The following is a 14,812-nucleotide window of genomic DNA, read 5'->3' as shown; positions in this document are numbered from 1 at the left end:
GAGCCAATCCCTGATGTAATCCCACCCCCACCTTGGACCCATTTGTCACACCTCACTACTGTCTCACTGTCCTCAGACATCTCCTGCACCAGCCTCAGATACTTCTCTGCTACTCCTGACTTCCTCATACATTACAGTTCCTCTCTTGGCACCCAATCACATGCTTTCTCTAGATACACAAAGACACAGTGCAACTCCTTCTGAGCTCCTCTATACTTCTCCATCAACACTCTCAAAGCAAACATCACATCCGTAGTGCTCTTTCTTGGCATGAAGCCATACTGCTGCTCTCTTCTTAACTTAGTTTAAACAACTTTGTCCCTCTGCAGTTACTACAGCTTGCACATCACCCTCGTCTTTTGAAAAAACATCTTTTATAATGATGATAATTATGATTAAAACATTTAGTATGGAAGATTATGGATAAAAGAAACATAGCCTGATTATGTTACATAGCATAAATATTATTTGCAGAAAGAATAGTTGCAGCACCCAAGAGGCTTTCTGTGCAATCAATACTGTATACGAAATTCACTGAATGGATACGCTGATGAAAGATGAGGATGAGCTACAATAAAACTGTAGGTTCAGCAGTTTTGAAGATTGGTCTGCACTAATGAAAGCTGATGATTTGGCTGCTGCTTCTATCTATCTATCTATCTATCTATCTATCTATCTATCTATCTATCTATCTATCTATCTATCTATCTATCTATCTATCTATCTATCTATCTATCTATCTATCTATCTATCTATCTATCATACTGCCCCATGCATGAAATGCAGGGAAACAAAATGTTATTTTTCAATAAAGAGAGAAAAAGAAACACAAATAGACTATTAATAGCAACAAATTTATATAATTCAATAAAGTTAGGTAGATATTTAAATGCAAAATGTGGGAACAAAAACTAGAAAAGCTAAGGTACCTCACCAGAAGCAGACTAATTGCAATGAGAAATGTATAAAAGTCTCAATGTTTTTTTTTTCTTTTTTTTTCCAGATTTCATAGTTAATATGCAGATGGGAGACAGTTCTGCTCATGAGTATGCTTCATAATGTGTTTATTTATAACTATGTTCCATATTTTTCTGTTTGTATTGTAATTTTTCCTACGTCTGACGCAGTTTGGCGCGGTAGTGGTTTTCTCGTGACGAATACATTTAGGACACATGTCATAGGTAAACCAACCAATCAAATCGCTCTATGAGTAAAAAAAAAAAAAAAAAAAAAGCCCACTATACCCGTCTTGTGCGCAGACTCAGTCACAGAGGAAGAGTCAGAACTCGCGTCCCACAGAGGATTTCTCAGCTGCTTAAAAAGGTAAAAGTGCCGGTCTTTTGTATCGTTTGAGGTGTCATTGGTGGCCACAAGTTTAGTTAAACGTTATCAGCATTCACTGTCTGTGTTAGAATGTAAACGGCGAGTCTGTTTGGTTGCGGTTTACATGTGTTTTTGTGGTAACCGGCAAAAGCTAGCTAATCCGGCTAACGTTACCAAGTAGTAGTTAGCTTGGCACCTTTTATGTAAACGCTAACGTCAGCTTTTGTTTCATTGAGCACCTTCTGGCTCCGCTCGGGTCACTTTGAACGACCGCATTCACACATCCTGCCTCTGAAAAGTTTCATTAGAGCCGGCGCACGAAACAAAACAAGAACAATTCACAGGTTCACATCCAGATATTAAGTGATGGTCGTCTGCTGTGAGAATACCGCTGACTGATCAGTAAACTTGTACTGCAATGACGATGTTTTCTGGTAGACTGTAAAATTAGACTCCAGCGGACTGTTTATAGCCTGAGATGGTTCATATGGTAGAACACGAGCACGGGTGTGTTTTTAGACGCACTAGTTGTTTTCTGATACAGTCTACTTTAATGGGGAAATTTTATTATACTAATAAAGTTACTCTCATGGGCCATTTCAGCTAAAATTACTGAACTCAGAGAATAATTCCCACCTGGTCCCATTAGAATGAGCTAACATTTTTAATTTTTTTTACCAGTAACTTTATTATATTTAATGGAGCCATGCAAAGTTTGAGTTACAGGCCCTCAGAGGACATGGGGATGGGTAGAAATTTGGTGCTTTTTAATTCTCCTTATTTTCTTTGAGCTCTCATAACTTCTTGGATACATTAGTTAGCCACATGAAAAATTCAGGGCTGAAAAACAAATTTAAGTTACGCAATCAGATCAGTTTTGCAGCCACTTCCAGTGTCTGGTTATTGTTCAGCTAATGTTAAAGCTGAACCTAAAAATAGACGTCATTGTAGCACTGAGTTTAAGACGCCAGCTGCCCTGGTTTCCTGCTTGTTTTCTCATGCCTCTGGCACTAAAACAACCTGAATGAGAAACACTGGCAGGTCGTACGTCTTGTTAAGTAATGTGTGACCTAGGGCAGACTTGCTCCAGTTTTACATTTAAAATGATTCTGGTGCTTACAAACACATTCAGTCTGAGTAGTATAAAAAGCCTTGATCACTGCTGTTAGATATTGGTCTATTGTGCTAATTTCCTCACTGACTGTTGTACATATTTGGTTATGATTGTGATTCCTGATGATTATGATTCACAGCTTTCCGTTGCTTCCTTCTATTCACGCACTGCATTTTATTTGTGTTTTTTTTGCATTAGCTCTTAGGAGCTCATCATCACCTGTAAAGCTGTATAAGTATCGGGTTGACGGGACCGAAGGAAGTGGTGCGTCGTACGGGGAGCTGCCTGCTGAAATCGCCATGAGTTACAAACCCATTGCTCCTGCACCATCTGGCTCTAACCACACTCCACCGGGTACTCTAGGACCAGCTTTAATGCTGTGCAATATTAGCATGTTGTCAGTTCTTTTTGTTAAAGATATGCAGCACTTCACGCCATGACCAAAAAAAGTTTGCTCAACAGTGTTAAAATATTTCAAAAGCAAAGGTTCTTGTTATTAGTTTGTGCTTTAGGCTCAGCCATTAATGTGTTATGTCTCTTCTTCTGGCCAGGGTCTTCTGTGCCCTCTCCATCTCTTCCGTCATCGTCCAACTTCAGACCAGCCTTCAGTGACTTCGGCCCGCCCTCCATGGGCTTCGTTCAGGTACAAATTAGTTGCTCTGATACTTCAGTACAGACTGCTTTAATAATTCCTGAAGAGTAGGTCACCAAACATGTATTTTCAACCATTATGTTAATGTCAGTATTATTATTATTATCCTCCATTACAACTGCTGTAACAAACAAATTTAACAAATATTGGATGAATGAAGTATTTCTTGTCTCATTCTACAAAAAGTTTACATTTTTCATTATTAGTTCTCTGATGTGTGTATGGAGATGTGAAATGATCAGTATTTTATCTGTCTCTAAATTTTATACAGCCTGTGAAAGTATCCCAAGGGTCCACCTACAGTGAGCTCCTGTCTGTCATTGAGGAGATGAGCCGTGAGATCAGGCCCACATACGCCGGGAGCAAGAGCGCTATGGAGAGGCTAAAGAGAGGTACGCATATCAGTAGGAGGCAGATTATGATTATTATAATTAATTTAAAAACTTCTTTTTTTGGTGTAGAAGTGTGAAGTGGGTGTTCATTCTATACTTTTATGCTTTCGTTATGCAAATAGCACTACAGGAAGGGTGGTGAGTTCACCACCCTTGTGGTGAAGGCACATTTCACACAGGGCTCATTTTGAAAATATTAATTTACTTGGTAAAAAAAAAAGGTAATTATTCTTTTTAATATTAAAATGCTTGCCGCTGACAGCAGCTCAAGACTGATAGCCACAGTAGCCACATTTTTAGGAAATATGCCTGGTTGAAATAAAGCACAGTTACCTATTTTAAGTCACGGTTCTAAGTGTGTGGCACAGAGTCCCTACTGTGAAAAACATTTTGAACCACTCTTCTTTACATGTTGCGTCAGTTCTTTGAAGTTTTGGGTGATTGCAACACCTTGATTCATTTATTTTTCAGCTGTTGTGGATTTGCTGGTGAGCTTGTTATCATTGTCCTGTTGCATGACCTAATTTGGGCCAAGCTTCAGCTGTCAGACAAATGACCTCAGATGGCCTGACTTTAGAATACTTTGGTATACAGAGGAGTTCATGGATGACTCAAGGTGTTCAGGTCCTGTGACTGCAAAGCAAGCCCAGATAATCACCCCTCCACCACCGTACATGACAATCAGTATGAGATGCTCATGCTGATATACTGTGTTTAGTTTTTGTGGTACTGTGCAATACGGCCAAGCATCTCCACTTGTCTGTCCAAAGGACATTGTTCCAGAAGTCTTTTTTTTTTTTTTTTTCAGATGCAACTTTGTAAACTTAATGTATGCTAACTGTTGCTTGTAGAGTTTGAGATGTAGCGCTTGGGTTTTTGCACTTTTTTTTTTTTTTTTTTTTTAGCATTGCACTGGGGTGAATTTGCTGGGATGTCCACGCCTGGTAAGATTGTGACATTGTGTTAACACACACCTGAATGCTCCAGACTAGCAAACTCCCCGAATTTTTGCAAAATTTCTGAGGTGCTCACCCTTGCTTAATCAAATGCCTATGATAAGAAGCACCTGACTGCTGCTTTACCGCTTAGCTCCCCTATGGCAGCAGTGAGGGTATGCTCAGTTCCTGCAGGGCAGGCTGTGTGAACTGAAGAGGGGCAATCTAGACAAAGTCAAGAGAACCACTGCATTAAATTAACCCACAGTTTTCTTGGTTAATGAGAGCTCTAATGACTGTGTTGGGGTTTTTTTGTATTTCAGCTAGTCACAGACTGACTTTGAACAAAAAATATTTTTGCTGCTATTTTCACCCTTTTTTCTTTTTTTTTTTGTTAAACTTACCTTCTGTTTGTGTTGAACAGGTATAATCCATGCGCGTGCACTGGTCAGGGAGTGTCTGGCAGAGACGGAGAGAAGCGCCCGCACATAACCTTTTGGACAAATCCCTTCACCTGGCACTCTTTCCCTGCTGAAGCCCACCCTCATTGTGATCCCCACTGGATGTTTTGCAACTGTTTTTCTTTTTCTTTTTTTTTTTTATTAAATCCTTCCTCTTTACACTGGCTTTTTATAGGTGCATTATGTCCCGTTGTCCATTCACAGCATTTTGCCACATCCATTTTGGTAAAGACAAACTTTCTGCAGCCTGTGGGGCGTATGCAAAAGAAAATTTTATACCTATTTTAAAAGTGTGGGGAAACATTTTTAGGTCAAGCTGGGGATACTAATGTGGATGGGAATGTTTATATTTGTTCAGTCGTGGCAGTTGACCAAGAAAGTTGGCTTTTTTTAATGATGTCCACACTGTACCAATGCTCCAGTGTTGATTTTGAACATCCAGTTTTCAACCAATGAGTATTTTGTTATTCTGTACATCTTGAATATCCTCCTGTTCCTTTCACCTGTGTTTTGTTTTCCATATTTTGTAAACACACATCAGACATTTCTCATTCCCAAGAACTCTGTACATCTCATGTGAGTTTGTTAGTATGAAAATTTTGTAAACCAGATTTTTTGAAATTCGGTATGTATAAATTAAAAAATAGCCAAAAAAATTGTAAAATATTGTTTAGGTTTCTAAGATGTTACAGTAATTTTATCAAACAAAAATGATGACATCTTTCCATGGAGTGTTTTTTTTTTTAATTTAAATGAGGAAAAGGGTTTGTTACTGACCTTGAGAGCTGGGAAGTAACGAGGTACGAATACTTGGTTACTGTACTTAAGTAGAATTTTCAGGTACTTGAGTATTTATTTTTCTGGGAACTTTTTACTTTTACACCCCTACATTTTTATACAAATATCTGTACTTTCTACTCCTTACATTTTCAAAGCAGGCTCTTTACTTTAGGTTTAACTCATCTGAGTGAAGTTTTTATATCCGGTCACTGCGCACCTGTGCAACAGTAACACATAAGAGACAATTGTCTTGGCTTATTCAGCTCCAGGGCTTATTGTATACAAAGATTTGAAAGAGGCAAAACCATATAGTTTATTTATGCATCATTTATAGCTCTGTACTCAGGGGTTAAAGTGGGCTGGAATGATTCTGGAACAACGTTTTTGGTCTGTAGGTTGTGGTCAGCAGCAAAATAAAGGGAGTAATGTCTGGCAGGTAATTTCAAATGCAGTGTTTCTAACAGCTCAACAAATGTCAATAAACACACAAACTGTGTGCAGTTTGTCACACAGTGGGTCTGCTAGCCAGAGGTCCGGCTGCTGTAGTTCCAGGGAAAGAAAAGAAACAGAAGTTACTCAGAGATGGAGAAAGATGTAAAGCTCCGTGCTGGACTGGTTCACAGCGGCTGTGGTGTTCGCGGTCAGTTTGGTTACATCAAATGTAGCAGAGAAGAGTTTCAGTTTAAGCTGATGATGCTTAGAGTTATTAACTCAATTCAACCTTTATACCAACTGTGTACTGTCAGTATAAAGACATTATAAAGATTATACTGTCAGGGTAGGGGGTGGAAATGAGCTTAGCTAGCTCGTGAAATACTGGGTTACATCTTGTTGAATTTAACCGTAAATCCACAAAGAGCAGAAGCAGCTGATCACAGCCTGCACACAAAGAAAATCTATTTTAAAAAATGTGAGCTGGGATTCTTCTCCCCACATGGATCCACTACAGCTGATCTTAGGATTCCCCACCTGCTGAATCCCACTTTAACTTGACTGTACTCATCTTTCTGTTTGGGTGATAAGGCAGAGTCACCCTCTACAATCTAGGTAACAGAAAACAGCCTCTTTTTTTTTTTTTAAATAAGTTCTACATAACAGTGTTCAGGCTGAGTGCTATCATTAAAATTTAGATTGAAATAAAGTTTGTATTATAATATTGATAATAATGGCACATAATATTTTATGTTTATACAGCACAAGCTTCAGTTAGCTTTGCACAAAAATAGCTGTTAGAAATGTGCTCCAAAGTGCTACTTTTACTTTGAGTAGATTTCAGAGCCTGTACTTTTTCACTTCTACTTGAGCAAAGAAGTTGAATCAGTACTTCAACATTTACCAGAGTATTTTTTTTAACACAAGTATCTGTACTTCTACTTAAGTACAGAATGTCTGTACTTTTTCCACCTCTGCTGACCTTAATAGCGTTTCAGCAAAACACTTAGCACAATCTTTTTAGAAAATTATACTTAACAGCCTTAATCTACTTAATGCGTGAAACATTTAAAGTACGACGACAAATTTTCTTGAGTGATATTCTTTCATTCAAGCCTTCTGATTGATAGACAACATCCTGAATGTTTCTGTAGAGGCCATATTTACTGAAACACAACTAGGCATAAACACATTTATTTACAGTTACGTAATCACAACCTCAGTAACATGTCACTGCAGGCAGGCTTGGGCTAAATGACCCACTGCTCCACACGAAGAGGAAAGAGTAGCTCTTTCTAAGCAAGTGAATGCGATACTGGTACTTCATGCAGATTACATCTTCACATAAAAATAAAGGTATTATTTATTACATACATGAAATAAGTACACAGGAAAAGCAACAACAACACAAGTGTTTTATATGATTGTCACAGCGGTTACATTTCATGGCCCACCTATCGTGTAGTAATGGTGCTTCTGCTGTGATCACAACAGAAAAAGTGTGCGAGGCAAAGACGTGCATGTGAGTACATGATTATATAAAAAAGGAAAAAAATATTTTCTGACTGGAAATGGGCCCCAAATTGCAGATAAATTGGTTGTTAAATCAAAGGTAAAATGCTCCCTTAAGAAGTTTATTGAAAAAAACCAGTTCCTTTTAATTAAGTAACATTATGGACTAAATTGTAATGGCTCTGCCTTCTATTACAGTCCTTAATAAAACTGGGTTTTGACTTTAAACTCCAGATTTAATTTAAACACGTTCTAATCCAAACCTTAATTAAACATTTAGAGGACTAAAGCTGCAATACAACTCCTGTTTGCGTGTTGTCCTGCGGCTGGGCGTCTGGCTTGGATGGATAAAAGCGAAACACAGCGCGCCAAATGTTTCTCCTCCATCTTGAAAGTCACAGGCATCCTCTTGTGTCCAGCCCATCGGAACATTCAACCCTGTGAGAAGGAAAAGAACATAATGCCCATCATTAAAACACAGTATGACTGCTTAGGTGTCTGTGGGCCTGTGAAAATTATGAGTGCAATTAGAAAAACTGACTTTTTTTTGGACTTACTGTAGTGGCAGTGGCTGGTGGTGTGTTGTACTTGAACAGGCCCTTGTAGCGACCTTTTTCCTCCTTCTCTTTGGAGCGGATCTTCTCCTCCATGGCTCTTAGCTCCTTGGCCACAGATGGTCCCAAAGAAGGATCCAGTTCCAAGACCTTTGCAAAGTCCGCCCGTGCCTCCGCCTCGTTCCACACAGCGGCGTGGGCTTTAGCCCGCTTGTAAAAGGCCTTTACATTGTCTGTTGGTTAGACGAAGAACAGCATTTTAACATCAACTATACAACTCAGAACGCCAGTGGCATAGTAGCTCATCTGGCTCATGATCCATCACAACTTACTGTAATGTGTCATGTACAGGGAACGTTTTTTTTTTTTTCCCACTGGTTAGCTATACTGCACAAATGAATGAGAATTAAAATCCACTGAGAAGCCAAGGAAGCTTGCAACACCCAGCACCCGTTTCACCTAAATCTGACCAAAGAGGAGGAGCAGCGATTCTTATGAAAATGGAAAGGTGCCCATAAAATGACAAATATGACTTTGAGCACAAGTTTGGTGTAAATTCTAACTATTACTGTAGGAGGAGCAGCAATTCTTGTGACTGTCAGCCACCCCACCATCACAGAAGCTTATCTTCAGCCAGATGAGCTAAAAACAACAGTAGCATCCAAGATGATGAAACTAATATCCTTTTTCAGATTATAATAACTCTGAGAAATGGTGCAGCGAGTACAGTTCACTTGTATGGCATGCAGCGAGACATAATTTAGTTAGTGTATGTGTGAGGAAAATATGTGAAGAAATCATCTATCAACATACATATTAAAAATAAAAAAATAATCTATGTATCAACAAGTAATCTGATTATGATGAGCATACTTATATTGGTGATAAAACTCCCAAATGGTACCTTCTGATACCACCATCCAAAAATAAATGTAAAAAATAATAGTATTTTTGCCATTTTACTACAGAAATTTACAAATAAAGTGTACCAAGTCAAGTAAGTAACACTGCAAGATTTACTAATTTCAAGCTTGGGGTCAGTTTGGGGTCAGCTTGGGTCCACTGGAGCATGAGAGCCTAAGACCCAGGCTGATTTCTGGGTCTGTTTAATGTTTTGGGTAATACGTGCGTGGATCAGTCGTCAATATATAAGGACAGAGACAATGATTACATCACAGATTTATAATCAGCTCAGAATAACATCTATAGAGTCTATATCTTTCTAACTCTGTGACTGTGGACAGTTTTCTTGTGCTGCAAAGATTTACTGTAATTACTGTGTAAATTATCTGTATAAAGGTTTATACACATAACACACCGGTCGATCATGTGTCACAATCATTCACACTGATGGAAAAATGTCCGTCACACTTGGATCCTGGAGATGATGTGAACATTTGAATGAAAATGAGGTTAAAATGTATTTAAGTTTGAAAACGGAACTAAATGCATTTTAAAGGGAGTTTTTAAATGCAGCTGCGGACAGTTTGTGTTCTGAACATTTCATGTTGAAATTTGTTCACAAACTGAGATTCAGTCATTAAATGCTGTCAACATTTCAAAAAGGTTTGGTGTCTGAAAATTCAGAGTATGAATGTCAGCATATTTTCCACTGAAATCACCTAAAATCAGTCTCAGTGGATCGACCCAGAATCAGATCCGTGTATATTTCAAATGCTCTGTAACGACTCAGCAAAGTGTGTTCGAGTCCACTTGCACAGCAGGATGGATCTAAACCGGATAAGAATCATGGATCCAGACCAGATCCGGCTCTGGTCATTTCCCAGCTCATCCCATCAGGATTAGATCATAATGGCTTAATTTTTCCCCAACATGATCTGCATTCTTTATTTAAAATGGCTCAAAAACTATACTGACCCATTTAAAATCTATAAAAGCTGATACATTTCCTATAACATGTTTGCCTTTTTCTGACAAAACTTTGCATTCATTTAAAAGCTTAGAAAGCTGCAGTTTTTTTTTTTCAGTTAAATGTGAAGCTATTACTGACCTCTCTTAATAGTAACTCAGTAAAACATCTCTGGTATGACTGTAAGAGAGCCATCATCTATCAGTGAAGGCTGAATGTAGATCAGATTAGCAAAGATTAAAGCAGAGTTTTTCTGTAAATGTTATTAAGCATTTTTATCCAGTAATGGCAGAAATTCTCTATAAAAAAATATAAGGTTGCTGCACTCCACAGTAGATTACATTTTTATTGAATAATTATTCAAATGATGAAATGAGCATTAACTGTAGCAAGAACAGCTTTTATTTAATAAAAAACTAACCTGAGGTTAGATCTATCCCAGAGTCTGTTGCTATCTGTGTAACTAACCTCATTGGTCCATCAGGAAACTGTCTGATCTGTTTCTCCAGATTTTTATCTTCAGTTTCTGTTGCCTGCACTTTGTCCCTGTCAAATTGCAACTAAATAATTACACTTAAATATTCAAATGTAAAATTAGGATTCTAGCATCATCTAATGAAAAATTAAGTTGGATAAATGATGACAGCAGACACTATAAAAAAAAAATCATAGATTTTATACCAAATTTTATTCTGTCTATGATGATGACAGAGTGGCCCGAGCTAATTAAAATGACTTTTTTTTCATGGTCAGCACTTGATGTGTTCAGATTAAAGTGGATTTTTCATGGTAAATCCTGGTATCTGAGTTCCACTGATGATGGCTTTCTTTCTCTACTCACACGCGCTTAGCTCAAGGTGAGCATACTCAGAGTTGATTAAACTAACCCTGATCAGCTGTTCTGGAACAGGAAACAGAGTAACCAATTTCAGAGTTAATCCACTCAGAGCTTATTTTTAAACTCCTGGAATAGGGACCCGGGCACGACAGCAGTGTGTGTTAGCATCTGTGGCCACAAGGTGGGACCACATCACTTGCATGATTCACCTGGCTCCCGAGCTAAACCAGAGGTGCGACTTATCTTTGATGCTAAGGCTAGTAGTCGAGGCATTGATAGTCGATGCCGCGACTATTATAGTTCAAAGGAGCAAATAATCAAAAATGATTCAGGTCTGCGACAGATGGGACAAAGCTTACTCTAAAAGAGTTGCACGTGTTAACAAAAAAACTAAGTGGATTTCAAATCAGCAAGAGTAAAATTAGAAGATGTATTTTACCAACTTTCTTGACAAAGATGCTGAATTATGTGTCACAGAAAGGCACAAGGAAGAAATAACCGATGCTGACTTAATGAAGATACTAATGTTAATGTGATAATAGCTACCAGAAGTTAAATTTGTGCCAACTACTTAAGTACCAATTGGACTGTAACTGAAGTCAGGCTGCCTTACTCTCATATTTGAAGACCAGGGACGTGCAGTGTTCGATGACCTCGTAATATTGGCTCAAGAGTAACAGGCACTGACAGTAGTTGAGAAGCAGTGGTGTGATCATCTGGTCCAACTTTAACCAATTTTCATCTCCAGGATGCTCCTAAATAAAGAAACAGAAGAATTCACTGTATGGCAAACTGATTGTTCATAAATGAGCCAAAACTATTTAATTTCCCTCTAAGATGTGTTCAAGAAAAGAAATGTATGACAACAATGTATCCTAGGTTAATATAGTGAGCTACAAAATGAATGACTGTGCCCTAACCTTCATCTGCAGGTTTTTGAGGCAGGCGATGCCATTGTAGTACTTCTCTTTTGCCTCACTAATCTGGCCTTGTTTGAAGAGTTTGTTTCCCTCCTCGTGGATCTGAGGCACAAAAGCGAGTTTTTCGTCATCAGTCATAGCCCAAACATCCAGCTGGAACGACCCGGGAGGGAAAACCTGGGCAGGCAGAGAGACATGTGATCAGCGGCAGCTGCAGGAAAACAACTGTGTGTCTTCTTCATGGCATATTATGATATTGAGCTATTTAATGGATAATTAAATCCTAATAATAATAATAATTTAATTATCTAAAATCATTATCATTCCTTCCATTTAAAAAACTACCAACTCAAATATCCGACACAACCTGCTGTGGCGTCCACTTGTAAACAAGTGAGTAGCTGTATTAAGTTTGGACAGCTGGTTGGACAAAACAAGCATTGTAAAGGTGTCACTTTGGACTAATGACTTTCTGCATGTTTGCTCAATCAATAAAGCAAAAACAGAATGTATGAAAACTCAAGTATTGTGTAGTGCTTTTATTGCAACCCAATTCAACACCACCAGTGATGTTAAACTGTGGTTTTTCCCCTTCCTGCTCACCTCCAGCAGTTCGATGGTGAAGACAAGTGGCTGAGGATTAGCTTGAAGATGATCCAGGTCTTTGTGGCCAACAGAGTGGTGTGAGTGGATCTGAGCAATGCCACAACAGTGCCTCTGCCCTTCCAGAGGGTCCTTACCAACACTGATGTTTCTTAAGGACTGAGACACAAGCGGGTAGATTGCTGTGTGCTGAAGAATGAGACAGAAGCCCTAATCAATCCTGAGGCAGAATAAAATGTTTATCCTATCAATTCCAGTATCACCAGCTCACCAACCTTGGTATCACAGATAAATTCTGCAATTTCTCCTTTTCTCATAGTGATGACCAGTCTTTCCCACACAGCAAGTTTAAACTTCTTGCCCAGGATGAGCTCCATGGGCTTGCAGCGGCCCCCCATGGTTCTGGAATCATCCAGCACATTGCCATCACACAGGCTGGTGCGGTAGTGAAAGATAACCTGATTATAAAAAGGGTACGACTCAGTTAAAAACAACGATTACAGATTGAGTACCTCTATAACAGCTCTGTTAAGGATCTGCGTTGTACTATACTGTGACCAATCAAAACAATGGAAAATTGAGTGACGTAACAACTCGACCAATCAGAATTCACAAACACAGGGCCGTCCTGTTTCCGGCTCATTTTTTCCGTCAGATGAAATAAAAAAAAAAAAAAAAAAAAAAAAACTGAACCAGGCCTAAAATGATCCCAGTCCCGTCCAATACTCCATCGCTATGACTCGACAGAACTTCCCATCTTATCGGTACTGTGTATACACAGAAGCTTCTGGTACAACAAATATAGTCTGACTGACTCGAGTATGTTAACAAAGGTATAAACGCCGATAGCATTAGCTAACGTCCCTCGTCGCGTTACTTTGACTAAAGGCAAGACTGAACACAGTCAGCGGCTGGCATCATAGTTCTTACCTTGGTTCCATTGGGGAAGGACGATAACTCTCCTTTACCGGGATTGACCAATTTCTTTTTTATTCCCTCTTCGAGAAGGTTGCGAGCCTCTTCCTCCATCCTTGGCCGAGTCTCAGTTCACGAGAAATGACGATCTTTCCCGACTCCGGCCGTTTCGTAAGACGTCATTAGGGGCGTCATCTAGCGCGAGGTTTTTCATTTTTATTTAAAATAAACTGGTATGACAGACTTATTGTAAATTGTTACAGACAAGCAAGTAACGAAATAAACAGATAAATAAAAATATTATCTGTTTACATTTTATATAAATTGATATTACGTTCTGGTAATAACTATCCAGATGATGGCGCTCTCAAATATCTCAATAATCTCATTATGCAACGTTTTTGTTGTTTTGTTTTAGTTTGCTTTTAATTTACAAACACAATCTTTTAAAACCCTTTTCTAAGTTTTCACTTTCTGTGAAGCTGAATTCTTCATATATAGTACTGTACAAAAGTCTAGAGCCACCCCTCAGTAAAGCGATAACTCTCCAGCCTTTCTGAAGGTTTTGCAGATTGCTTTTTTTTAGACATCGGCTTTAAACAAAAACACAAAACAAAACAAAACAAAACAAAACAAAACAAACAACAACAACAAAAAAAACCCTCTTTTCAGTCCAGTTCTTGTACCTATTTTCAGAGGAATGTTTTTTATTTTTTTGTTTCTTAAGTAACTTAACACTGACCCAACGGACTCATTCAGGCATAAAAAGGGCTCTAGCTCAAGGTGCAGACAACATAGCAAAGAACCAATTTTGAATTATATTTTTAGACACTTTGTTACTTTCAGCCCATCATGAAAATATTTGTTCTAATTTCTTCAGCTGAATCTAAGAAAAAATAAGCAAAGAAAAAAACAAAGATAGCACAGGCTGAAGGGCATCAAACAGTATTTTTTTGCACCAAATCAGATGATTCCGAAAGTGCTATTTGCTCAAAAGTGAATGGTGTTTCAGTGTGTGCAATTTGGGGAAATTGGGCAAGTGGAGGACAAAAGAAAGTGGCAGGCCTGTCTAAAAACTGTCTTCAGCAGATACACAGTATTTGAAAGTCATGACTGAAAGTCACCTGAAAGTTGAAAAACTCCAGCAAAGATCTGATACAGGGCCTGAAAGATGCGTCTGGCCCTTTAGTTGATCCATCTACAGTTCACTGAAGCCTCATCAGAAATGGTCTCAGTGGAAGGGTGGCTGTCAAGAAGCCATTCTTAAGGAAGGGAAACAGGGAGAAAAAGCTGAGATATGCCACATCACACAAGAACTGGACCAAAAATCAGTGGCAACAGGTCTTATGGAGTGATGAATCCAAAGTTGAAACTTTTGGTTCAGATTGTCATCAATATGCAGGGAGGAGGTCAGGAGAGTACAGCCATCTGTTGAACATGGTGAAGGCTCTGTCATGATCTGGGGCTGCATTTCAACCTGTGGTGTTGGAGAACTTGTTAAAATTGATGGA

At 38.7% G+C, this 14,812-nt stretch overlaps 2 protein-coding genes across 2 annotated transcripts; one reads left to right on the top strand and one right to left on the bottom strand.

Annotated features, from left to right (window-relative positions):
* Window positions 1–1,222: 1,222 nt before the first annotated feature.
* On the top strand, window positions 1,223–5,602 carry cdk2ap2 (cyclin dependent kinase 2 associated protein 2). Its single transcript, XM_030743553.1, has 5 exons — window positions 1,223–1,323; window positions 2,636–2,791; window positions 2,989–3,080; window positions 3,361–3,481; window positions 4,841–5,602. The coding sequence occupies exons 2-5, from the start codon at window positions 2,737–2,739 to the stop codon at window positions 4,906–4,908; spliced, it is 336 nt and encodes a 111-aa protein (XP_030599413.1). The 5' UTR covers window positions 1,223–1,323; window positions 2,636–2,736; the 3' UTR covers window positions 4,909–5,602.
* A 1,619-nt stretch (window positions 5,603–7,221) lies between these two features.
* Window positions 7,222–13,470, bottom strand: aip (aryl hydrocarbon receptor interacting protein). The gene is made up of 7 exons (XM_030730758.1): window positions 13,317–13,470; window positions 12,662–12,844; window positions 12,387–12,575; window positions 11,784–11,960; window positions 11,477–11,618; window positions 8,159–8,388; window positions 7,222–8,039 (listed from the first exon to the last, which is right to left on the bottom strand). Exons 1-7 carry the CDS (start codon window positions 13,413–13,415, stop codon window positions 8,034–8,036), a joined length of 1,026 nt encoding a protein of 341 aa, XP_030586618.1. The 5' UTR covers window positions 13,416–13,470; the 3' UTR covers window positions 7,222–8,033.
* Window positions 13,471–14,812: the final 1,342 nt, after the last annotated feature.

The sequence above is a fragment of the Archocentrus centrarchus genome, chromosome 1 (genome assembly GCF_007364275.1).
Source record: "Archocentrus centrarchus isolate MPI-CPG fArcCen1 chromosome 1, fArcCen1, whole genome shotgun sequence".
In the NCBI taxonomy this organism is placed as follows: domain Eukaryota; kingdom Metazoa; phylum Chordata; class Actinopteri; order Cichliformes; family Cichlidae; genus Archocentrus; species Archocentrus centrarchus.
This window is presented reverse-complemented; position numbering and strand designations above follow the sequence as displayed.

Bases quoted from the DNA above. Each gene is read 5' to 3' on its own strand.
- cdk2ap2 (XM_030743553.1), top strand. From the start codon at position 2,737: ATGAGTTACAAACCCATTGCTCCTGCACCATCTGGCTCTAACCACACT. The intron at 2,792-2,988 runs GTACTCTAGGAC...TCTTCTGGCCAG, and splicing joins CTCTAACCACACTCCACCGG to GGTCTTCTGTGCCCTCTCCA. The intron at 3,081-3,360 runs GTACAAATTAGT...AATTTTATACAG, and splicing joins CCTCCATGGGCTTCGTTCAG to CCTGTGAAAGTATCCCAAGG.
- aip (XM_030730758.1), bottom strand. From the start codon at position 13,415: ATGGAGGAAGAGGCTCGCAACCTTCTCGAAGAGGGAATAAAAAAGAAA. The intron at 12,845-13,316 runs GTAAGAACTATG...TTTTATAATCAG, and splicing joins CCTTCCCCAATGGAACCAAG to GTTATCTTTCACTACCGCAC. The intron at 8,389-11,476 runs GTAAGGCAGCCT...TCTAACCAACAG, and splicing joins CCTGGTCTTCAAATATGAGA to ACAATGTAAAGGCCTTTTAC.